Source organism: Balaenoptera ricei, chromosome 1 (genome assembly GCF_028023285.1).
Source record: "Balaenoptera ricei isolate mBalRic1 chromosome 1, mBalRic1.hap2, whole genome shotgun sequence".
Taxonomy (NCBI): Eukaryota; Metazoa; Chordata; class Mammalia; order Artiodactyla; family Balaenopteridae; genus Balaenoptera; species Balaenoptera ricei.
The window spans coordinates 158,317,694-158,342,743 of record NC_082639.1 but is presented as its reverse complement, the minus strand read 5'-3'; the positions used below and the strand labels follow the sequence as shown (position 1 = coordinate 158,342,743).

At 46.7% G+C, this 25,050-nt stretch overlaps 1 protein-coding gene and 1 long non-coding RNA gene across 10 annotated transcripts in view; one reads left to right on the top strand and one right to left on the bottom strand.

Moving 5' to 3' along the window:
• The window catches only part of LOC132374953 (uncharacterized), a 93,087-nt gene that overhangs the window by 65,045 nt on the left and 2,992 nt on the right, over positions 1–25,050 (bottom strand). For 7 of the 9 annotated variants that reach the window (XR_009505848.1, XR_009505846.1, XR_009505841.1 and 4 more), the window contains exons 2-3: positions 23,312–23,393; positions 22,226–22,338 (exon numbers count right to left, since the gene is read on the bottom strand). This is a non-coding gene — a long non-coding RNA (uncharacterized LOC132374953). The remainder of the gene's footprint in view (positions 1–22,225; positions 22,339–23,311; positions 23,394–25,050) is intronic. The other 2 variants (XR_009505849.1, XR_009505847.1) reach the window with 1 other exon arrangement.
• FMOD (fibromodulin) lies at positions 11,629–21,910 on the top strand. Its single transcript, XM_059939468.1, has 3 exons — positions 11,629–11,808; positions 14,526–15,513; positions 20,011–21,910. The coding sequence occupies exons 2-3, from the start codon at positions 14,535–14,537 to the stop codon at positions 20,160–20,162; spliced, it is 1,131 nt and encodes a 376-aa protein (XP_059795451.1). The 5' UTR covers positions 11,629–11,808; positions 14,526–14,534; the 3' UTR covers positions 20,163–21,910.

Here is a 25,050-nt window from a genome sequence, read left to right as displayed (position 1 = left end):
AAAGATGTTAAAAAAAAAAAAAAAGAAGAAGAAGAATCAACAGAGACCACAGGAAAAGACAGAAACCTGTCAACTTTTTCCCCTAAGGCTCAGGAGTTCCCTGAAGTTAGGATGCTCTAGGGCTCTTCCCCATCCTACTCTTTAGGAGAAAAACAAAACTCCCAACTGGTCTTGACATTTCAGAACCATAAAATCTGGGAGTGGCTGCCACTTTTTGAAGTGGTCAAACCACAGACTTTTAACAAGAAGGGACGGGGGGAAGCAGAAGGATAGGCCCAAGGGCAACAATCATGGGTGAGTTAAAGAAACAAAACAAAAATTACAAAGTCCCCCAGGACCCCCTGGCTGCCACTTCTTCCTCCCCATCCCATCCGAGATGCCTCTCCTGTACTTGCAGGGGTCAGCTAGATCCACAGGATATCAGCCTAATCTCATCCAGAGGCAGGGGTGAACCACATGGATTCTTGGATCTTTCCTGCCTGAGTTTGTGACACCTCTTCTCCAGAAGTCTGTGCTCCTGTTCTTGGTATCATGGGGCAGGGCAGAGTAAGAGAATGGGAGTTGATGCCCTGTCTACTTCACAGGGGTGTTGTGAGGATCAAATAAAAAATATATTTCCTCAAAAAGTTAAACATAGAATTATGTTTAACTATATGACCCACTATTCCACTACTAGGTATATTCCTCAAAGAATTGAAAACAGGTACTCAAACAAATACTTGTTCACGAATATTCATAGCAACACTATTCACAATAGCCAAAAGGCTGTAACAACCCAAATGTTTATCAATGGATGAATGGATAAACAAATTGTGGTATATACATACAACAGATTATTATTCAGCCATAAAAAGGAATGGAGTCCTGATACATGCTACACTTTGGATGAAACTTGAAGACATTATGCTAAGTTAAAGAGGTCAAAGAATCACACATTGTATGATTTCATTTGTATGAAAAATTCAGAATAGGCAAATCCATAGAGATAGAAACTAGATTAGTGGTTGCCAGGGACTGAGCGGGAGGGAAGAATGGGGAGTGATTGCTTATTGGGTGAGGGGCATTCCTCAGGGGTGACAAAATCTTTTGAAACCAGAATGGTGGTAGCTGCATAACATTGTGAATGCACTAAATGACGCTGCAGTGTACATTTAAATGGCTAATTGTATTTTTATCTCAATAAAATATGTACGTATATATGGAAGTGTGCAATGTGTGAAGCCTTTGGTGTATATGACCACTGGCTTGCTTACTCCTCTGCAATGAGAAGAGATGAGGGCAGCTTGCCTTAACTCTCCTCTAAAGCACACTGCAACCATGCTCCACTACATATGGTTCAATTCAGCCTCCCAGGTCAGTGCTGTTGCCAGACTGTGCGGGCATATGTTATCATGCATACACTGATGTGCCCACAGGCGGTGGTGCTCTGCAGAGAACACAGTTCCCACGTGGAGCACCCATCCCTCTGCAGTGGACAAATATGTCCTAATTTACCCATCTCAGGTAGTAGGGAATTATCAGCAAATCCAATGAGTTCCTATTCTCATTGAGTCTCTTCACACATAGCAGTGCCCACAGAAGGCTCACAGAAATGCAGGGCAGGCTCCAGAGACAATAGCAAGTGGGAGGCTGCGGGCGCTTGCAGCCAAATGCGAAGGCAGGGTTTGCTTTTAGCTAGTGAATGACACACACACTCCCCTGGCGCCTCCCGCACTGATCTCCAAGCATTTAAAGGGTACTGCTTTCCTCGGGGAGGGTCCCTGGAGAGGCAGGGGCCAGGAGGGACGCAAAGCCTGTAGGGCTGGATGTGTACCATGGGGAAGGAGTGTGGCCAAATTGTTGCTGCTCTGGGCACTCCGGGTTGGTACCCAGGCTTCTTCTGCTGTTAGGGTCATTAGGTCTGGGTTTATTACTTTGCATGAAGATCCCAGTAAGGCTGGGTGGACAGGACAGTGTGTGTGAGGTGAGGAGAGAACAGTCTTGGGTGCTGTAAGCTCACCAGGAAGACTGCTTTCTTACACTGCCAAGCAAGAGGGGCCCCAGCTCTCCTCCATCCGTCGCCTGCTCTAAGCCCCAGAGGATGCAGGGTTCTATCTAGCAGGCGCCTGGTCACCAACCTCTAGAGGAGCTGCCTTGTTGCCCCTGAGGCCACATCCCTAATGACCCCAGATGAATGGGGCCAGGTGACCTCTCCGAATCCCAGGGCTTAAAGTGGAAGTGAGTTCATGCCTCTGGGCTCCTTTGCCCTGGTTGACGAGTTGGAGCCACAGTTACTACATGAGCTGCCAGAGGCCCTGCCAGCAGCACTCAAGGTTCCTTCTGCCTGGTGGCCAAGCCCACTCAACTGCCAGAAGCCAGAGGTCTTAGGTAATGGTTCCTTGCTGTTTCCTTGCATTTCCCCCAGGCCTGGGAGGTACTGGGCTTTAGGAGATGCTGCTGGCAGCCCGGGGCACAGACAACAGTCTGCATGAGGTAGGGAACTGGCACAACCAGGCAAACTGTGCACACCTATTGCCCTCCCCAGTGCTCGTGCACTTGTACACACACAGGCACTCATATGCATAAGAAGCAAGAGGATGAATAATGCAGAAGGGAGGAGGTTTGGCAGGAGGTGGTTATCTGCAGTTGGAGAGGCACCCAGCCAAAAAAAGAAAAAGAAAAAAGGAACAACAACAAAATCTGACTTTCCTTTACCTATAACCAGCTGGTGCTCTCTTCCCATCCCTCCTGCTATGTTAAATTAGGAGAGGACCTCACACAGCAGAGGAGAGGACGTTAATTAAAGCATCAACTTTGTGCCTGAACCCCAGTCACTTTTTTCACTCACTTAAAATGCCTCCTGTTGATATAGCGACACAGCTCAGAGCTTCCATGGGGCTCCCAGCCCTGGGCTGCAGACATAGGTCTCTAAGAACAACAGTATGACTAGGCAAAAACATCTCTTCAGCTACTAACCTTTCAATTCTTCATTACCTTCCAAATAACAGCACTTGTTCATGTCAAATCCCACTAATTGGTGACACTAACTCCTCTCCTCCAGCAAACCCACAGTAGCCAACTAAAGACCAAGGCCTTCCTAACTCAGGGCCTCCTCCTCCTCCCTTCCCCAGTGTCTCCCTCCTCTCCTCCATTTCTTGTCCTGTCCGGGCTCTCTTCCCTCCTGTTGAGACAAGATGGTATGTCTGGCAGCTGTCAACTCACTGCACTTTATCAAACCTTGACTGAATACCCACGATGCCCTAGGCATGGGTGCAGAGTCAGTGGAGATGTTCCTTCAGCAGTGTCAGTACAAACCAGGGCCAGAGTCAAAGAAAACTAGGCCAGAACACAGAAAAAGAAAGAAAAAAAGAATCAAAGAACACCTGGACTTCTGTCCCCTTCAGGCTTGGATCTCATGGAAACCTGGCTCTGGAAGAAAGAGAGATGTGGAAGGCGGGTGTTCTGCAGTAGGTCAGGTGGCTTCCCACAGTCCTGGACTCCGTGGTGGAGACCCCAGGAGCAGATCTTCTGGAATTGGGGCTTTCTGGGAGAACTTCCTTCCAACTAACTTGCCCAGGTGGGCACAGAAGACTCACTTAGACAGTATGGGTTGTAATACAGGTCCCAGGGCAAATGCTGAGTGCCTCTGCTGCTGCCCTGGGCCGACAATGGGAGGCTGGGAGCCGCAGCAGCAGGAGAAACACAGACAATAAGGAGTTGGCACTGCCAGTGAGAAGCCAGGGACAGTCTCCTTCAGTATATTTCCCTGAGGGGAATCACTGACAATAGGGACTTCTGGTGACCCTTGGGCAGGTGGTGCAGTCAAAAGAATCCTAATTTTGTTTCCTAGTTTACTCCATCCATTCATTCATCTGTTCATTCATTCATACATACTATATATACCATATGCTTGTGTTTAAATCTTAGTTCACCTCTTTGAGCTTCAGTTTATCTCGTGTTAAATGGAGATAATTGTAGCTGTGTTCCAGCGTTTTATGATGTTTAAATGAAATGATGTATGAGGACTTAGCCTTAAAAAATATTAATTCCCTCTGCTTCCTTCTTCTAGTTCTCTGGAAAGAAGGCAGCTCCTTCTAATCCTACACCCCACATCCCACTTATCCCCTCAGACCAGAACATGTTTGCTCCTGGAAGATGTTGTTTTGTTGAAACTTATGAAATGGGGGGCTGGAGGAGGAGGGGGCAATGGATTTGGAGAGAGGGGCAGGTCCAAAGGAAAGTAGCAGGCCAGACAGAAATGCCTCAGGGCAGGTGAAGTTCAAGAACTTTTTGTGAGGCTGGCTGCTGGCAGGGACGTAGAGGAAAGAGCAAATTCTCCCACAAGGATGTGTTTCTTAAAGCAGTTGGGGATCTAAAAAGTGGGAGGAAGGGGGGGAGAGAGTGAAGCTTTCTGTATCTTGACTGAAGATGAAAACAATTTCTATTCTTGTAAATTCCCTTAGAAATACAGCCTCAGGAGGATTGGGAAAGGAATCTATTTCTTCACAAAGCTTTACCAAGCTGCCTGGCTAGGAGCCATTGGGCAGTTTCTCTAGCAAGAAAGTTGTGCAAGAAGCAACAGTGTCCCCTCCTCAGGCTACAGCAACAGACATAGGGAGCTGGGCCTGTCAGTTCCTGCTCTGGGTGACCCCACAGCCACCATGATGCACAGGGGCAACCCCCCGCCCAGCTGTCCTCCAGTGGCCGAGGAGCTCGTCAGCCAAGGTGAATGACCTAAAATTATGCTGTTCAGTTGGGGATTCCTGGGATTCATGATGCCCTGGAGAAGCATGGCATATCTGGGGCACCATTTTTACTAAAGGAGATTTTTTTGGGGGGAGGAGGGGTAATTTCTATTGAAATAAACATGAATGCTTTATGAAACAAAATTCAAAATTCAGATGATATTTTTACATTAAATGTGAGATTTCAGTTTGAATGAGCTGCTTTGGATTATGTTCCTTGATCACATTCATTCTCTCCTTTTCTGGGTACTTCATAAAGAAAAGTTTGAAAAGCCCTTCTTTTTGGAGCTAGATGTTAGGATGACCTCTATCTTAGAAGTCATCATGATCATCCCCCTGCCTCCGGATAGCACTCTCAAACCTGGTTTCACACTAAAATCATCAATCAGTCCACAAAAAGATGTCAGGCTCCAACTGCAGAAATTCTATTCCATTTGTCTGGAGTGGGGCCTGGGCCCGGGTGTGTTCCAAAGCCACCCCAGTGGCTCCCATGTGCAGCCGGGGCTGAGAACCACTCCTCCTAAATGGAGGGCTGTATTGTCAGACTCCTAGACCCTTTGGGCCTGCTAACCCCTATTTCTGTTTTTTCTTACAAGTGTCAGGTATTTAGTCTGCTTTCTTTCCAGGTTGTCACCAGCTACAGTCCTACTAAAATTGTCTTCCCTCTGACCTTCCCATAGATTAGGATACAAGGCCCTATTTTTAACCAGTTCCAGGACAAACACGCAAGGTGAGGAAAGGAAATGACATTTTCTAAATGTCTCCCATGTGCCAGGTGCTGTGCTAGATACTTACAATTGTTTTAAAACCACCCAAAGAGCTAGGTGTTAACATCCTCATGCTACAGATAAGGAACCTGAAGGAGAACCAAGGAAATTAAGGGAACCAAGGAAATTAAGGGGCATGCTCTAGATTCTGGGATTCAAAGCCATTCTGTCTGACTCAAAATCCCTGTCCTTTCCAAGACAATGACAATATATTGCCCTTCCTCTTTTTGTTTTTAAGGAATTTTTCTTATTTGTTTTTTATTTAATTGTTAAACTGTTGTTTTATTTCAGGGACCACAGAAGGAACTAGAGTTCTAGATATCTCACACAGTACTAGGGATCATTATTCCTGGTCTTTGCAGACCTAACTGAACTAGATCCAAGTCCAACGACCTTTGGATGGGTTCATGGGACCTGTTCCTAATTCTTGCTTTGAGGACTCAGCCTCATCCATCTCCAGGTAGGAGTTAACCACTCTCCTCAGCCTGAGGGTATTCAGAGTGGTGCTACCAGTTAGGTGGTATTCTCTCCCCAACCCAAACCTGATTCTTACACTCCTGTCTGGGAAGGAGCTGAGGCATCTCCTCTTGTGGGCTGCTCTGTACATGGCTCTTGAATCCTGACCTTTCCATGACCCTCCCCAGATAAGTAAGATATTTCCCTATCTATCCCCCAAAGATATTTGCACATGTCTGTGGAGGGTTCTACACTGCCTTATAGTCACCTTTCTTGCCCTTCCTTTGGGCAGTTCAATAATTCTAGCCCTGAAAGTCCCACCTCTACCCTTGGCTAGCTTCTCTCCGATTGGTTTAAGTTACCAAAGTATGTTTACTACCCTTTAGTAAAATCCAGCTTCTTCACCTTTCATTTATTCATAATGCTTAGAAAAGGGCTAACACATGCCAGGCACTTGGCCAAGCATTGTACTAATGGGAGGCACAACGACATTGCCTCATTCTTCAGGGAGCTGACAATCTACTAAAATGACCAAAGGATGCTACAATTTATCGGAGGTCCACGTGTGGCAGGCTCCCTACTAGGAGCCTATGTCCTTTATGTCATTTAGTCCTCCCAACATCTCATGAGGTTAAGGTTATTGCCCCCATTTTACAAATGAGAACGTTGTCTCACTGATGTTTAAGCAATTAGCCCAAAGTCACAGAGACTACTTTAATAAGTGGTAGAGCTGGAATGTGAACATGTATCTGTGTTCCCAACCCATGCATTTTCCTTTACTCTGGAGATTCTATATAGCATACTGGTTAGGAACTCAGACTCTAGAGGTGGATAGACTTAAGTTTAGAATCCAAGCCCTGCTGCTTTTAATTGCTATACGACCTTGAACAAATGAATTAGCCTTTCTGAACTTCGGTTTTCTCATCTGTAAAAGTTAGATATGAAAATACCTATCTCATAGGGTTGTGGTGAGAATTCAGAAATGGTACGTGATATTTTAGAGCTAATATCCAGACCTGGTCTCACCTACAGCCAGGTAACATCCATGACAGGTCCCAGCATCCTGGGAACTGGTCTATGCTACACCTGTTCTCTCCAACAGCCCCAAGCACAGTCTGAGGGGAACCATTACCTCATTTGCAGAACAAAGAGGGATGTCACATACTGAGTCACTGAATAACCAAACCCTCCAGGTTTCAAATTTCAAGTTTTCTCCTCTGCCTCCTTCCTCATTTAGGTATCGCTCCCTGAACCAACAACCTCCCTTTCCTGATTCAGATACACTCATATTTTCCAGAAGGTGATCTTCTGGAATCCATCCTGTATGTCCTCATCATGTTAATAATAGCAAGCATGCAGTAAATATACAGTAAAATAAGAGATGCTATCCATTAAATAAGAAAGGTTGTTCTCTGTCTTATTTTTAAAGAGCTTATTAGAAGGAAATTCTGAAGCCCTCAATGCATTTCCCAGAACTTGGAACTTGAGGTTCCAAGTTCCTATTCTCCTACTGCATTTGAAAGAAAACAAGCTTTCCCACCAGCTCCAACATCTTTGTTTCATCCTCTGTAGAGAGGAGACTATCCATGGTGAGGACTTCTAATGACCACTCAGTGCCAAGGGAATAAGGGGAAACATCTCCCTTGGAAACTCTGAGACACCACTGTTGGGTGCCAGTATAGCCAGGACTTCCCATCAAAACCTCAGACTAGTAAACAGTCCCTCTCTGGCATCAAGAGTTTTCAGGATGGGCAAGCAGCAGCGCCTGGATTGTATCACCATGATCATCTTTCTACTGACCTCTTTATATCCAACTCAATAATTCTGTTTGGGTGGATTTCAGGCTTACCCCTCATCCCTTGGTTGTTTGGGATCAGAGGCTGTTTTATAAAAACAGTGGCTTTTGGGTTCTGTGAAGGTTGAAGAGGAAGGGTTTGGCGGCCACAGGTGCATAACTCTCTTTGCTGGTAGGAAATTTGAATCAGAAGGCACTTTGTCTCTTCCAGACAGGGTGGGTCCAAACATCAAAGGCAATCAGCTTTGCCTAGTGGTTGTGGCTTAACCTGTACTTTTCTGGGTGGGAAGGAAATAGCAATGACATGAACCCCTGGAAAGTCTAACTGGCCTGAAGGCCTAAAGGTTTTCCTGGCCTGGTTGGTGGTGGCTGTTCTACCAAACATTGGGTTCTGAAGATAGGCAGACTCTGTAGGGAGCCAAAAATATAGTTCACTTTATAATACTTTACCAATTACCTACTAAGCGCCAAGCACTATATGCCCAGCTGGGGATAGAGGCTACAGAAATGAATAACATAGCCTCTTTCTTTAGTTTGCTTGCAGTCTAGTAACTGGGTAGTGCTGGCTTGACACCTCCCAGAAAGCACCAGTGTCCCAAATGAACTTTCTTCACATGCGGATTCCTTTGGCAATCTGAGAGACATCAGGATCCCCTACTTGGTTTCCTATATTGAAATCAAGCTCTGAGGGCCTAGATCCAGGAACCAGGCAAACAGAGAGGCAGTAGTCAAAATGGAGGTTAGAATCCATTGACAAAGGAATTTTTGAACAGTGAATGATTCCCTGAAACTCTTCCTCCTGACCTGGTCTCAATCATCCCCTCCCTCTCTTCTTCCTCCCAAGCCTACCTTGAAACAGAATAGAGGACTAAAGACCTAGTGCAAATCCACATGGGGATACTGTGTTTTTTGGTAGATCTTAGTTGGAAAGAATCCCATTCAATGTTTGGCCCCCAGACTCTACTGACTTTCATTGTTACTAAGTGAAGTATTATTCGGTATGCTGGAATTTTAAAAAATTAACATCTGTACCTAATGGGTGTATTTGTCCAGGCTATCTAGATCCAGCTAAGGAGTGTCTCTCAGGCCCAGTTGCTGGAACTAGTGTTTTCCATTGAAAAGTGACTGCTTTCTAGACTCAAAAATGATGGGAAAGTTATCTGTGCCTTCTTTATAACCATCTTCACATTAAGGCCACTCTGCCTCCCTCATGAGATCAGAGTTTGCTGCTTATACATCTGCTTTATTTTGAGCAGGTATTCTATCAAAACCTTCTTTGTGTCCCGAACACTTAAGAGCATGCCAGGCACAGAGTAAATGCTCATATGTATTAAATTGAAATGAAATATGTGTGGGGTCAGGAAGAGAAACCCGGTATCCCAGCCCCCTCTCATCTTTACAATCCCCTGTTCCCAAATTCAAGCAGATTGGGCCACTGTAATTAGCTGCACTCCATATTAATTGAGTTCAGCCCTGACAGCAGGGTGGTCATTACCCCCTACACTCCACCAGTCCTCTGGCCTTGTGTTGTGAGAAAGGTCTTTGGAGTCATGCAGGTCAAGGTTCAGATCCTTGTTTTACCACTATCCAATCACTTTATATCTGTGATTCCCTATTTCCAACACAAAATATCTACTGTGATTATTAATGAGATAACATACGTAAACCATCTAGTTTATAGTAGGTAGTCAGCAAAGGCCCATTCATTATATTTAATCTTTTTAAAAACTCTTTGAAATTCCTGAGGAGACTGGGTCCCTAATAAGGACCTTTCATATTATGTCAACAGCTCAACCCTATTGGAGCAACCAAAAGTGCCATTCTTTAAAATTCAAATTCTAAATTCTTCAAATTCAAATCTGAGGCTTTCTCAATTGGTACTTTTAAAAAATAAGGAGCGATTAAAAAAAAAAAAAAATTAAAATTAAAATTAAAAAAAAAAAAAAAAAAAGGAGCGATTCAAATTCACACCCTTGTGCATTGTTGGTGGAAATGTAAAATGGTGTATCCACTATGAAAAACAGTATGGCAGTTCCTCAAAAAAGTTAAAAATAGATTACCATGTGATCCCACAATTCCACTTCTGAGCATATAACCAGTATAATTAAAAGAAGGATCTCAAAGAGATATTTTTACACCCATGTTCATAGCGGCATTATTCACAATAGCTAAGAAGTGTAAGCAACACAAATGTCCATTGACAGATAAATGGATAAACAAAATGTGGTATATGCATACAGTAATTACTCAGTCTTCAAAAGGAAGGAAATTCTGACACACACTACAACATGGATGAACCTTGAGAACATTATTCCAAGTGAAATAAGCCAGTCACAAAAAGACAAATACTGTATGATTCCATTTATATGAGTCATGCAGAGTAGTCAAATTCATAGAGGTGGAAAGTAGTTCTTTCTACTCTGGTGGTTGCCAGGGGCTGAGGGAGGGTGAAATGGGGCATTTTTGTTTAATGAATATAAAGCTTCAGTTTTGAAAGATGAAAAAGTTCTAGAGACTGGCTGTACAGCAATACTTAACACTTTTGAACTGTGCACTTAAAATTTGTTAAGATAGTAAATTTTATGTTATGAGTTAGTTACCACAATTTAAAAAAATTTAAAGGGGTGTTCCTTGGATGTTAGCATGAGGCAGTTAGTTGAGGAAAGAGCATTCAGGATGCATGGGTTCATCTAAGCTACTGAGATTCTAGGTAATCCAAATTCTTCTAGTCCCTGAACTTCCAGTTCAGACTCATACATCTAACTGCCTGCATGCATCTCCACTGGAATGCCTAACAGGCATCTCTAACTTAGACTCTGTCCCTCCCCAGCTTTCTAATGTCAGGAAATGGTGCTACCACCCAACCAGTTGCTCAAACTCAAAATCAAGGACTCATCCTTGACTTCCCCTAACTCCCTATCTGGTCCATTTTCAAGACTCCTTGTCTAAAAATACATTGTTCCCTCTTCCATTGCACTAGCCCAACCTGCCATTATCTCTCAACAAAGGCGGGCTAGAGCTCCTGCTTCCACACTTTCCTGCTTTTTGCCACACAGCAGTCTCTCCCATGTGCTTTTAAAAAAGTAGGTCAGATCTTTTCACTTCCTCTGCTTAAAACAGGTTGCTTTTTAAACATTCAGAATAAAAGTTAAATCCATTCCATAGCCTAAAATTCCCTTCATGGTCTAGCTCCTGCCTGCTTCTCCGACCTCATCTTCCCCTTACTCAGGGTCTCTACATCTGTAAAATGGGCACAACAGCAATCATCTCTGGGCCAGGGGCCTCACACAAATTACCTCACAGAGTCCTTGCTACAACTCAGCAAGGTACTTGTTGCTAACCCTAAGATCATCATGAGACAGGCGAAAGTGCATGAGGCTAGTGAACAGTAAGTGATCAACAAATATGAGAGTCCCTTTCTTCCCTTTTATCCCAGTGGGGAGAGAGAAACCCTACAGCCCAGACAAGTCTACACTGGTCAGGGATGGAACTGGAGCCAGAGCCAGCTGTCCTGTGTCCTCTCCCTTGTCCATTAGCCTAACCACCTGCCCGTAGAGGGCGCCGGAGCCCAGAAGGGTGAGCACTAGCTCTCCGGTGGGACCCGTGGGTTGCTGAAAGAGTTAAGATGCCTCTTCCCAAATCCTGGCCCTCCCCATCCCTGCATCTGCCCTTGTGGGTTTAATGAGAAATCCAGGCGCTTCATAAGAGACTGTACAAATAACTTCTAGGGCGCCACTAACTCATTCAGCAGAAAGAGACCCTGAGCTGCCAATGCTTTAGGGAAGATGAGTGGAAAGAAGGTGGTTTTTATAGCGTCAGGCGGACAGCAGGATTTTGCGTGGTTGAGTGTGAGCTCCGCCCCTGCAGCAGAGCCGAAAAAGCCAGGATCCGGGCTCCTCAACCCCTCTCTTCACAATATTTGATTAGGAATTTGGGGGCGGGCCCTGGCCTGGCACAGACACACACACTCTCAGTAGACACCCTCACTCCTCTCCCTCTCACACACTCTCCAACCAAGGAGGCCAGACAGAGAGACGTGGTCATTCTCTGAAAGGTTCAACTCGAGGTAAGTCAGTCATTTTACTTCAGGTTTTGTCCCTGGTAGTTCCATAAAGGAACAAGAGCAAACAGGCTGGGGAGCAGGGAAAGGGCCGGGCGGAAGGAGTCATTCGTCCTTCTCCCATCTGGGCTGTGTCCCAGGATGCTGGAGCGGGGAAAGGGGAGTAGAAGGAAGGGTTTCCAACATGCTACCTTTGTCCTACAGTTTCTTTCTGTTGTTGGGGGACATCCAGTTCTCAGGCATGAAAAAGTGAAGGGCCAGGTATCTAAGGTAGCCAGCTCTGCCCTACTACTACTCAGAAAGCCCACCATCCTAGCCCTGTGTCCCTGCAGTCTCTCTTCAGAAGGGTTGTGGTAACTAAATTCTGTTATGAGAGCGGAGAGGGAGTTTTGTGTAGTGTGTGTGTGTGTGTGTGTGTGTGTGCACGCGTGCACACGCACACTTGTGTGTTGCTGGGGTGAAAGGGAAAGAATACACAGAAATGTTGAGACTTGACCAGGTCCAAGGAGCTGTGAAATGGGGATCCAATTCAGGTTAGGGAATAGCTCTGGTTTGACCTCCTGGACTCTGACAGAAGGGAGAAATGGTTCTCTAGAATGGAGAAATGAAAGAACAGCAGTAACTCCTGAGTAAGCTCCCCCCAACTCAGAGAGTGCCAGTCCTAGAAACTCTCCACCTCACAAAACTCTGAGCACAGGAGGGTCTCTATCATTGGGGGTGGGGGGGTGAGGATTTAAGAGTATAAACCCTAGATCAACATTGCTAAGAGATGGGGGTAGGGTAAAGAGAGGAATAAGGTGCCACCAAACCCTTTTAGCAGTCATGACTCCAAAGGAGAGTCAAGTGGGCAGGAAGCACAGCCCTGGAAGGCTGGGTCTTGAAGAGGAAGATGGCTCTTGTCTGCCACGGTGCTTAGTCTGGAAGGAGAAATGAAGACAGAGGCTCACTGTGCCAGCCTCCAGACAGCCACCGTGATCCTGCAGCAGCCCAGAGCTGAGCATGGAAAAATGTGCTGCTGGCAATGGGCCATGCCATCCGTGTTCCCCTGGCCAGTGCCAAGGCCCAGCCAGCATGCCCAGGCAGTGGGTGGCTGGGTTGGCTCCTCAGAAACACTGTGGGCTCTTTGTCTGAGGCTGCCTGAGGATGAGCCAGGTGCCTCGCCTCTGCAACCCAGAGGCTAATGGAATAAAGTGGGCCTAAGGGAATTGTTTTCAGGGGACAGAGAGGTCTGACAGAGCCGGTGGCCAGAAGGTGACTAGATTGTCACCATTAGGGTCCTTCTCATCGGTTCATTGGATTTGATGTTGGCTTTTAGACTCTTTTCTTTCTCCTGTCCACAGTTGCCAACCCCAGCAAGGGCCAATAGCAACGTGAATGGCATACGTGACTATTCCCAGACCAAGAAAGGTTCTAAGGTTTTCTGCCCAAGGGTGACAATCACCCCTCTGGAAGGTACCCATTGCTCACAGGGGTTATGCAGTGCTTTGGCTATAGGTATTCAGAGTAAGACATCCAGCCTGATATGCTACCCCATGACCCCTCATCTTCCACTCCTTCAGCTTCCCTCTCAGGTGACACCAAACCCACACTTCTCTCTAAGCCCACCCTGCTCTCATCTCGCTAGCATAACAAGCTCGAAGGCAATGGGCTGCCAGGAAATGTGGGGGCCTAGATATGGAGCCTGGTAATCTGGAGGTAGCTTGGGATGGGAGAGGAGGATGCCAGAATCCCATTCTAAAGCCATGTTCCCTTGGGCATACTCAAGAGTCTTCAATTCCTGTTCCATTGTTTGATGTTCCTCATTCAGTCTCTTGGCCCCATTTGGCTCTTGCATAATGTCCATGGTGGAGTGTGAGAAGTAGTAACACTTTACTGGACGAGTGCACTAAGACTTGCATGCACTCAGTACCCACTCTAGAAGACAAGTGCCATACCTGGGTGGCAGTGGCCCCAGTCTGGAGGGAATCTATAACTGTTACATGAAGACCCTGTGCCAGCCAAGTTGCATGTGTAGCCACAAACTGCCAACCAGAGAGTTTCCTCACCAGCAGACTGTTATAGGTGCTGGCACTGTTACAGATGCTGGCACCACAAGCCCAAGCCTTGCGGCGGCTGCAGGGGGACCACAACCTTCCCCACAGACTCAAAACAGAAACCCTCTGCCTTCCCAAGTAGTTCAGATCTTCCCCTTTGAGATCTCAAGCCACTTCTGGATGTTTCCCAGAGATATGGAAAGAGCCAGAGGGCTTTTTCCTTGGACTCTTGGGAAACATTATGTCCTGGGGAGTCCAAACTGGATGTGAATTCAGGCCTAAAGAGTACCCACCACCACTACCACTCCCATGGAAATTGCTGTGGCCTTTCTAGCTCCCCCAACAGTACCTTCAGGTTGCTAGAGGTTCCTATGGACCTGCCCTCCAAAAAAAATGCAGCACTTCCATTCAAGCTCCTTCTAATCTCAAAGGCTATGTTTCTGTGACTCTATGACCAGAGGAAAATGCACCTAGCTCCCCCCAGACAGCCAAGTTTCCGCTGGACCAAGTGTGTAGAGGCGGCACTGGGAGGAGGCCCAGAGGAAGTGAGAGCAAGGCTCCGGCTCACAGCTGTTTGCTGCTGAAGTCAGGTCTGCAGAGCTCAAAGACTAAGGCTCACCTGCTCTGCCTCCCTGTCCCCCTAGAGTCTCACTCATGCCTGCTTACTCTGTTCTCTCTCCCTTCTTGCAGAGAGACAACATGCAGTGGGTTTCCCTCCTGCTGCTGGCAGGGCTCTGCTCCCTTTCCCGGGCACAATATGAGGAAGACACCCACTGGTGGTTCCACTACCTCCGCAACCAGCAGTCCACCTACTACGATCCCTATGACCCTTACCCTTATGAGCCCTATGAGCCTTACCCCTACGGGGGAGAGGAAGGTCCAGCCTATGCCTATGGCTCTCCACCCCCACCAGAGCCCCGCGACTGCCCCCAAGAGTGCGACTGCCCCCCCAACTTCCCCACAGCCATGTACTGTGACAACCGCAACCTCAAGTACCTACCCTTCGTCCCCTCCCGCATGAAGTACGTCTACTTCCAGAACAATCAGATCTCTTCCATCCAGGAGGGCGTTTTTGACAACGCCACTGGGCTGCTCTGGATTGCTCTCCATGGCAACCAGATCATCAGTGATAAGGTGGGCAAGAAGGTCTTCTCCAAGCTGAGGCACCTGGAGAGGCTGTACCTGGACCACAACAACCTGACCCGGATGCCTGGCCCACTGCCTCGATCCCTGAGGGAGCTTCATCTCGACCACAACCGGATCTCGAGGGTCCCCAACAACGCGCTGGAGGGGCTGGAGAACCTCACGGCCTTGTACCTCCAACACAACGAGATCCAGGAAGTGGGCAGTTCGATGAGAGGCCTCCGGTCACTGATCTTGCTGGACCTAAGTTACAACCACCTTCGGAAGGTGCCTGATGGACTGCCCTCAGCCCTTGAGCAGCTGTACCTAGAGCACAACAATGTCTACTCGGTCCCCGACAGCTACTTCCGGGGGTCGCCCAAGCTGCTGTATGTGCGGCTGTCCCACAACAGTCTCACCAACAATGGCCTGGCCTCTAACACCTTCAATTCCAGCAGCCTCCTTGAGCTCGACCTCTCCTACAACCAGCTGCAGAAGATCCCCCCAGTGAACACCAACCTGGAGAACCTTTACCTCCAAGGCAATAGGATCAATGGTGAGACTTTGGCAAAGGGGAGTGGGGAGGGCTGTCTGCTGCATTGGAAAGACCCAATTCTGAGTGCTGGGGGCACTACAGAAGAAATAGAAGTAGGGGAACCAAAGAGTACCAATGAAGTAAGCTGAAAACCCTGCCATACCCCTGTACAAAATGGTACATAGTGGCATACTCTTATACTACACAGCAGAGCTAGGAAAAGTCAGTGGGAGAGTGGGTTGGTATGGAAGAAGACTTCCCAGAAGAGGTAAGTCTCAATTTAGGTCTTGAGAGATAAGTGGGCATGGGCTGGAGGAACACAGGACTAAGCCATTCTGAGAAACGCAATTGCCACAAACAAAGGGCCCAGTCATTTAACAGGCCACCTGGAGGGGGCAGCCAGGAAATTCGTGTGTCTAAGAGGAAGGGGTCATGTGTTAAGCAGTGAGAGAGGAGTTTGGAGAGGTTTGGGAGGGGGCAGTTCATAGACAGGGGGATTTAAGTTGAACTTCTATGGTCCATCTCAGGAGGAAAGTGTGCTGTTAAGAAACCATGGTATCTGTACTTTCTCACTGACCCAGAAGAGGATGAGCTCTCTGTTTCCACCTGATCTACTCATGCCTCGACAGCCTGGTCTTGTGTTTGGATGTTTATTTGCTTTTTAAACATAACAACTGGTGGACAAGAATTTGTAGCCTCTCAGAGCTGAATGCAGCACTTGCTCTGGTTGGTTCTGCCTGGAGCACAAGGAGCCCCTGGTGGCAGGGCAGAGGCCCCCTAGGGTAACATGAGCCTGACCACCACAAAACCCTGGGGTGGTGGACAAGGACAAGGGCTTCTTGTTTTCCAAGCTCTTCCCAGAAAAGGCCTAAAGTGCTGCCTCTCTGTCTCCAAGAACTAAAATCTTCATTTCAGATTGGATTATCTAGTTGATTTTCAGCTCCCTCTCGGGATCTTGTGTTCATAATGTGCTTACATTACCCCAGGGCCTCTGATATCTTAATCCAGCTGGAAGGTACAGAGCCAGATTTTAACCTCTCTTCCTCTGCAGCAAAGTACCCTTCTCCCTGGGGAATGAAGGACTCATTAATGACCATTGGCAAAGGGCTTTGAAGCAGAGCCTGCTGAGAGCAAACAGCACCATCAAAGCATGGATAGGGACTGAGTCCACAACCTCTCCCATCAATACTTTCTCTCCCTGTGCTCAGGGAACAGATCAGTCGTTGGGCAAGATGTGAACGAGCTAGACAGCCCTCTGAGTGAGAGAGGCACCAGTCCCAGAGGTTGACTGTGAGGCGGGCAAGGTGAAGAGGTGCCTGGCTCTCTAGTTGGAAGTGCAAGACACCATCATGTATAGGGCAAACTGTTTTGTATTTAAAGTCTCTCTTTCTTTGGTGGGTGGGGGTGTGGGGGTGCGGGTCTTCCTATTCCCAAGGCAGGGTTCTCTGGTCTCTAAGATGTTGCATGCTGCAAAGGGTTTGACATTTGCTTGTAGCTGTCCATCATCCCACCCAGAAGTCACCACTACCTATCTGTCACTCATTCTAAATACAGGAGGATCGTCACAACAGAAACGTCATATTGTATACTGTGTTTTATCAGAGTTTGACCTTGAAAATGTGACAACAAAGAGCGGCTGTCATGGGAGAGAAGCCATTAGCTATTGCCTAACTGTACAATCAGTGAAACTTGGGGTGGGAAAGTCTCCACTGCAGCAGCTTGTCACCCGGCCTTCTTGCAGAACCACATCTGCCGCGCAAATACAAGGCGGTTCACCCCTTCCAAAAGCTCTGCCAAAGATAAAATCACTTTAGTCGAGTGTCTCAAGGTCTTGCAAGAAAGTTCTCCCTTAAATCAAACCTGGAAATGTCCAGTGTCTACCCCAAATCCCTTCTTGTGCAATTTAAGCCAAAGCCCCTTTGTCTGGTTATCTCCCTCTTAGTCTTCTTTTGGCAAAATAACACCAACTCCTTATTTTTCTTAATTAGTGGATTAATACATGTAGAGTGCTTGGTTCGCCTGGCATATAATTGAAAAAGCGATACACAGTGACTATATTATAAGCTTTTCTTCTCATTGCCACTTTGAAATTGCCAGGTACAGTTTTGTTCTGTTTTATTTTTTTCATCGCAAAGATGGGGAAACTGACACACAGAGAAGGAAAGGCAATCTCTTTATGTCACCCAGATCTTGTAGCATAGCCTCTACCATCAACATCAAAGGACTGAAAGCCAGGCTTCTCTAGCTGAGAATGGAAGGAGTATCTCTCCGACTCAGACCACCAGCAGGAAAGACAGTTCTCCAAGCTCAGCCCCTCGCCTGGGCAAATGTGAAGGAGGTCTCCCTGCACAGCTGGTCAGGGACCCAGAGCAGGGGTGGGTGGTGAAGGTGGGATATTGAAGCAACCCTCTGAGAGGCGAGCTAAAAGGACAGGAGCTGAAGGGTGTGCAGGGGAATTAGGCCTGGCCCTCTCCCTCCCCCTTCCTTCTTCCATTAGCATCTCCCTCAGTTTTTCCAGCCTGGCAATAGCAGGAAACACAGCTCAGAATGTTATTCAGTAGCTCTGAGATCCAGAGAGCAGGGCGGGTATACCAGGAGGAATTTGGAAAGACTTTTGTCAGAATTTAATCTGGGATGGAAAGTGTCCTCCAGAGTCTCCAAGCAGAAGCCCCTGTCCTATTCATGAGCTTAGGGAAGATAAAGAGGGGGGCTCACGGTGCTCAGCCTGTGGATAGAATCTATACATGCTGTGTGCTGAACAGCCCCTAAGTGCTCAACAGTTGGGATCCAGGACTTTAGCAGGCAGTCTGAAGGCCCCAGGATGGTGTAGAGAATCTATGGTGGAACCCCTAAGTGCAGTCCCCCGACAGGGTTGGAGGTGATATTTAAGCTGGGCCACTTTACTTCTCCCCAGCCCAAGCCACTCCACCTGTTCCATCCAGACACCATAGGCCTGGCCCCTGGCCTTGGCTCTGCCCCCAACCTGTCCACCTGGAGGCCACTTGATCTATTCCCTGGGACCAGAAAGGAAACATCCAAAAGCATTCCAGGTCTCCACCCCCCTCCTCTGAGTGCTCTCCAAAGAAGGGTATTTCCTGTTCTTCTCATTATTCTTTGGGGCTGGGTTTTCTACCTTACATTTGCAGTACAAGTTAACTGGCTGCAGCCTCACCCCACCTCCTCTCCGTCAGTCTTGACAGAGACTGAAAACAATTGCTAGTGCTAATTTAAAAGACAATTTCTTCATCTATCTAAGCTCTCCATACTGTCTTCCTTGCAACCTTCATGTTCATACCCATAATCTCTCCATCCACAATGCCCTCGAAGGTCACCTCTAGGAAGAGAGTCAGGAAAGCCTTCCTCCCATTCCTCCTGCCCAGCTCCAGGCTGACACACAGCTCCTGACCACTGTGGCAAGCAGAGGAATGCCTCTGGTTGAAGCAAAAGCAAGCCCAGCTCTGGGTCTGCCTAAGTGTTACAGCCTACAGAGACCCGACAGGTAACCTCACCCAAAGCCCCTTTGACATGAGCCACCTTCCTGACGCTCTCACACACCATGTTGAAGGCAGCCTCTAGGGGCTTCAGCAGCTTCTCAGTGGTGACTCTGGCTGTCCTTGCTGGAGTTTTAGCTGAGTTCTTGGTTTTTATCCTTCAAGTTCCTGACCCAGTAGGCTAGAGACAGAGGTGGTTGATTTGTCCAAGAGGACAACCAGAGGGAGAACAAGGTGAATGGTAGCAGAAGGATTTGTATTTAAATCAAACAGAACTACTGTATCAATTAGGACTGCATGGTTTGGAGGGAAAATCTTCATAAAAGGGTACTTCTTTTGAGATCACAAAAAAGGAGGGTAAACCATATCATATTAAATGCGGGATGCAAGGGATTATTTATTTGACTTTTGAGCTCCATAGCAGCCCTGTTCATCTATCAGTCTCCATCTCCTTAAACCTCAGGGCCTTGCTCACTCCTTTGGCTTTACTCAGAATGTACACGGACAACGCCCTCAAAGCTCTGAACTCAGAGACGCTTGTCTCTCAGTCTAGATTTTCTCTCTTTTCTTTCCTGCCACTTTCTCTATCTGCAAAGTGTTAGGAAATATTCCAGATTTAAGTCCCTGCATTTCCCCAGTCTTCCTTCTCAAGGCAATTCGGAAACACCCTCCTCTCCAAAAGCAATCAAAGCTGCTAGGGTTCGTCTTTGACTGCCTTCTGCTGCCACCTGCTGCCCATAGATGGGAAAAGATCAAGGCCTGGCTGGAAGGACATTCCAGGACATTCCAGGGTCTACAGAGAGGGATGGGTATGAGGTGGAGCTACACAGGCAGAGACCCCACTCTGTCTCCGGTTCTGCCCACTAATTGGTGTAAGTATGACTCTGATCCTGGAAAGTGCCTGCTCCACCCAGCCGAGTTCCACCTCTCACATTAGAAGCTTCACAGAGGCTGTCTGGCCTCACTGCGGACCCAGGTCCCTGATCTGGGCTTCTCCGACCCACCCCCGCCCCTCTTGTTCCCACAGAGTTCTCCATCAGCAGCTTCTGCACCGTGGTGGACGTCATGAACTTCTCCAAGCTGCAGGTGCTGCGCCTGGACGGGAACGAGATCAAGCGCAGTGCCATGCCGCCCGACGCGCCCCTCTGCCTGCGCCTTGCCAGCCTCATCGAGATCTGAGCGGCCCACGCACTGGGCGCAGGGCCAGAGCCCCCATGCCCCTCTGCATTTGGCTTGATGGTTTGGTTTGGCTTTTGCTGGAAGGTCTGGGACAGACCATGTGACAGAAGTCCATGGGCTCCCTCTACAGTCTTCTTCCCTGTAGGCAAGTTTAGGTGGAATCAGGGGACAGGCAGCCTTCTTCTGAGGGACATGAAACTCTCCTTTCCAGGACAGAAGTGGTGGCAGAGGGAGTAATCCCTGAAGTCCCAACCCCAGAAATCTCATTACCCATTCTTCACAACGATCTGGTGCCGTGAACCTTAAAATTTGCTTGAGCAATAGTACATAACCTTACTTTTTAAACAATCACTGACTCTGTCTGTGAGCAGCGCTTGACAGCTCTCCCATGTGCTGGGCTAGTTGTGCAGTTACTCTGGGCTCCCACTCGCTGCTTCTCAGTATATACCTCTTGGCCAACTCCCTCCTCCTAAGTCCGCCTCATCCACTCAACATTGCCCCACAGACACCTCTTCTCTCCTTGGGCAGAGGCAGGAGACCCCAAGGCATATGCTCATCTGCCCAGTTCCTGTGCAGAGAACTCACACTCGTGTCTGAGGTTGGAAGGACACCAAGAGTCACCTCTACACCAGAGGTCACCAGTATGATGACCACGTCCTTGGCTTGATGTGGGAGGAGAAAACCAACCTCAGGCTTAGCTAAATGTATGGGGCTATATTTCAGCAGCTAAGCAATTCTTTGAAGGTGGATCAGACTTCAAAAGAGGAAAGGCTGTGGACTCAGCTGGAGACTAGTTTGGGCTTGACCAAAAAAAAAAAGAGGAAAGGCCAGATTCTGCTTATCATCAGCATCCATAATGGAGGGAAACACACCTCGAACTGGCTGAATTGAGGAAGCAGCTGCAGTAGTTTCATTCTTAGCCAGCACTCTCTGCATTCCCAGCAGCTCCCTACTTGGGTCTTTATCTTCAAAGGCAGAGTCCATGCGGTTCTCAAAGCATGAGAGAGGTAATTTGTCCTCTCCTCTCATGCAAGCAGAAAGGTCTATATCCTGATGGGAGAGACAGACTCCAACCAGCCCTGGACTTGCCAAAGGAGGAGGCTGTGGTATTAATTGTTTTGGTATCTGTACTAATTGTTTTGTCCTAAGGCCACAGTTAATAGTACCAGCTCTGGCTGGAGATGCTCATTGGGTCAGTGAAGCCCAGGCCAGGCAGCCAAATCTTGCCTGTACTGAGCACAAAACCCTCTGCTTCCACATCTCTGAGCTACACTCTCATTACTGAAGATGGCTGTTGCTTTATAGCTTGGGTGGAGAGCAAGTAATTCTTCCCATTTCTGAAAGTAGTGTTGTCCAGGGACCTAACCCTTCTGCTCTTTGGGGTACCATTGGGAGGGAGCCATCCAGCCATGGCCAGGGACTGCTTGAGGACAGCTAGCCCTAATCTGCTCCTTGCCCAGATGCCATTGTGTCCCTGATACAGTGTATGCTTGGAAGCAGTTTCCCTGAAAAGGGAAGGGGGGGGATACTTGGACTGCTTCTTGGCTCCAGACCCTGAAATCCACAAAAGCCAAACCAGCTCATTTCAAAAAAGGAGCTCTGAGGTGAGGGGCAAGGCTGTCCCTTGCCCCAGGACTCTTCAGAAAGTATCTGCATGTGAACACCATCATGCCTCTATAAAGGATCCTTATCACAGGAAAAGCATGAGTGGTGGCTAACCCAACCAATAAAGTTATTTTACAATTGCATCTGCAAGAATGGAGTCAATTAAGGCAGACACAGAAGGGTTACTTTAAGGGAGGGTCACATAAGCCTCAGACTGGAGGAGCCCACTTTCTCATCTATTCTGCTTGGGTAGATATAGCTAAGAGGTTTTTAAAAAGTCACCTGTATAAAATCTCTAGTTAGCAAACTCTGTGCTCTGGAAGTGCTTCTTTAAGTCTAACTTCAGTCTCACTAGCTCCATATTTCCTTCCATTTGGTCCCCAAGAGATAAAGAAAAAAAAATTTTTTTTTTCAATCATTCTATCATTTTTCTCCTTCAACCATCCTCCCTTGTTTACCCAGTAATTATGGCGCTGGTGGGTCCAGAGTATTGTTGTCTTAACCGCGCCTGCCCTCTAGTGGCAACTATGTAGAACTGAGGGCAGTCAAGTACTGCAAAGCCAAGTTGGGCCTGGAAAAGGAAAATAAGCATTCAGTAGCCCATCTGCTCTTTCATTCAACTTCTCAATGCACATTTCTTGAAAGCCTTTAAGAGCTAGGCTTGTGCTTTTAGGACAATTCACTATTTTCTAATAGAGAAATAACCACAACTGATATTTACTGAGCTGAATATATTATTTACTGAAGATATTCACTAATATATTCTGTGAAATTCTCTTTCTAAATCCAGTGTTTCTCAAGAGGGTAGCAGGAGTGGATTATCCATCAGGCTCTGATGGATAAAAGTTGTCTCTTTTCCTTTAAGCTACCATTTGATCAGTACTTACGTGTTAGGTGTTTTATTTATGTGGCTTCATTAGCATTCCTAAACATTCTATGCCAGAGGTACTATTATTTTCACTATTTTATATAGATGGAGAGACTGAGGCACAAAGAGGCTGAGATCACCCAGGAAGAAAGCATCAAGGCCAGGATCTGACCCCAGGTCATCTCTCTCCCCAGCCTGTCAGTTTTGCTGTACTGTTTCTACTGTGCTAGCCTGAAGATCTCTGTGTTAGTGGTGTATGCAGAACTACTAGGAGTGTGGAGGATGCTTGGTGGTAGATGGGGTGTCACCAGTGGGGGGAGGCCATACGACTTTATTTTTTGTGGACCTAAATCCATTCTGCTAGCATTCACAGTCCCATTATGAATTTTCCAATTAAAATTCACTCTTTATCAATAAATATTTACCACAAGCCCTTGGTCAGGCACTGGGGATACTGCAGACAATAAAAGCAAGCCTTCCTTGCCATTGGGGGATTTATAATCTGGTGCAGTGACAAGCAGTGAACTAAAGAGTCACCCCAAGGACCACATAGTTACAAACTGAGAAAGGGCTGTGAAAGAGATGAGGATGGGTCTACATGAGGATTATCAAGGAGCCTGACCTAGTCTGGAGGATCAGGGGCAGATAATCAGATATGGAGGGAGAGTGTACTTACCTAGATGAAGAGATGGGAGGAAAGTCCAGCAAAGATAACAGCATGTATAGACCTCCTAATGCAGGAGGAAGCTTCCTGGACACTGAAAGACAGCAAAAATGGCTGGGGGCACAGCGGCAAGGAGCAACGAGGCTGGAGCTGTAGGCAGGGGTAAAACCATCTACTGCCTTTATTCTCTTATTTCAGACACAAGTACCAAAAAACTTTACCAACATTCCAAAGCCCTGGCTCAATCTCACAGTTCTGTCTTCCAGCAACTAGTGGGCAGATCTCACTTTGCGCCATCAGAGTCTTTTCTGAAACTTTTAAAGGTGGCAATCCATGCCCACTTTCTCCCATTCGGCTCTGATCAGTACCGAGCCCCAATGGAAACTTAACCAATAATCAAAGCATCAGAAGGTATGGTGTAACCAGGGAGTCTTGACATTTGTGGACCCCTTTGGCAGCCTGCCAAAGCCTATGGACCTCTTCTCAAAATGTTTTTAAAGGTATAAAATAAAATCCATTGGATTCCAAAGGAAACCAATTACAATGAAGTACAGTTATCAAAATGTATAAATATTTTTAGATCATATATATATATATATATATATAAATGTGTATTAATGTCATAAAAAACGAGATCCAGCAACAAGTCTAAATAACTACAGTCATTTCGAAGTGCTAATGAGCATGAATGTATGTATTTTCAATAACTGTAATGTGATATGAAAATATCTGTAATTTCAGTTGGTGACAAAGCTTCAGGTTGCTAATACTGCAGTGACTTGTTACCTTCATAATTGAAGGGAATGCTAAATTTCAGTTAGCAGTGTGAAAAAGGAAGATTCAGCGTTTTCTCATCCAAGTTCTGGGACCCTCTCTAAATTAAGCCATGAAAAGACAGGCAGAAAGGCAGATCATAGGGGAAAGGCAAAAAGAGAAAGCAAATCATGGTCTTGTCTCTCTATAAGCACAGCTCAATCATTCAACAAATTTTTTCTGTATGCAAAACCCTGAGCCAGATAATGTCAATAGTTGGTGCATTTAGTGTATGAAAGAATGAATGTAAAGGTCTCCAGGTACTTGCTGTGGAATTTGGTGGAGACAAAAATAACTAACTTGCATTACATCCATAGGGGAAGTAGAGAGTTGTCTGTGTCTTTAAACTTTACAGAGTAGCACTTTCTGTATTACTCTGCTTCTTTCAGTGAACATTGTGTGTTCAAGATTTATCCATATTGATTCTTGTAGTTCCAGTTCATTCATTCTAACCATTGTATGAAAACACCTAAATTTATTTCTCTATTCTCCTTTTGAGGGACGTTTAGATTATTTTCAATACTGTAATGTTAGAAACAAATAATGCAGTGAACATCCTTTTATCTGTCTCTTTGAGATTGCATTTGAGAGTCTCTCTAGAGTTTACATCAGGATTTCTTTACAGTGCGCTACTGGCATTTGGCTCTGGATAATTTTTTGTTGGGCAAGGGGTGGGGGGACAGAGTGGACTGCCTGTAGGATGTTTAGCAGCATCCCTGGCCTCTATCCACTAGATGCCATTAGCATCTGTCCCCTCCCCAGTCCAAATCAAAAATATCTCCAAAGTTGCCAAATGTTCCCTTGGGGGTCAAAACCACCACCAGTTAAAAACTACTGGTATATATGCCCAGGAGGGAACTGCTAAGTCGTGAAATATGAACAATTTACCTCTACTAGATTCTGTCAAACTGCTCTCCAAAGGGGTTGTATGAATGTGC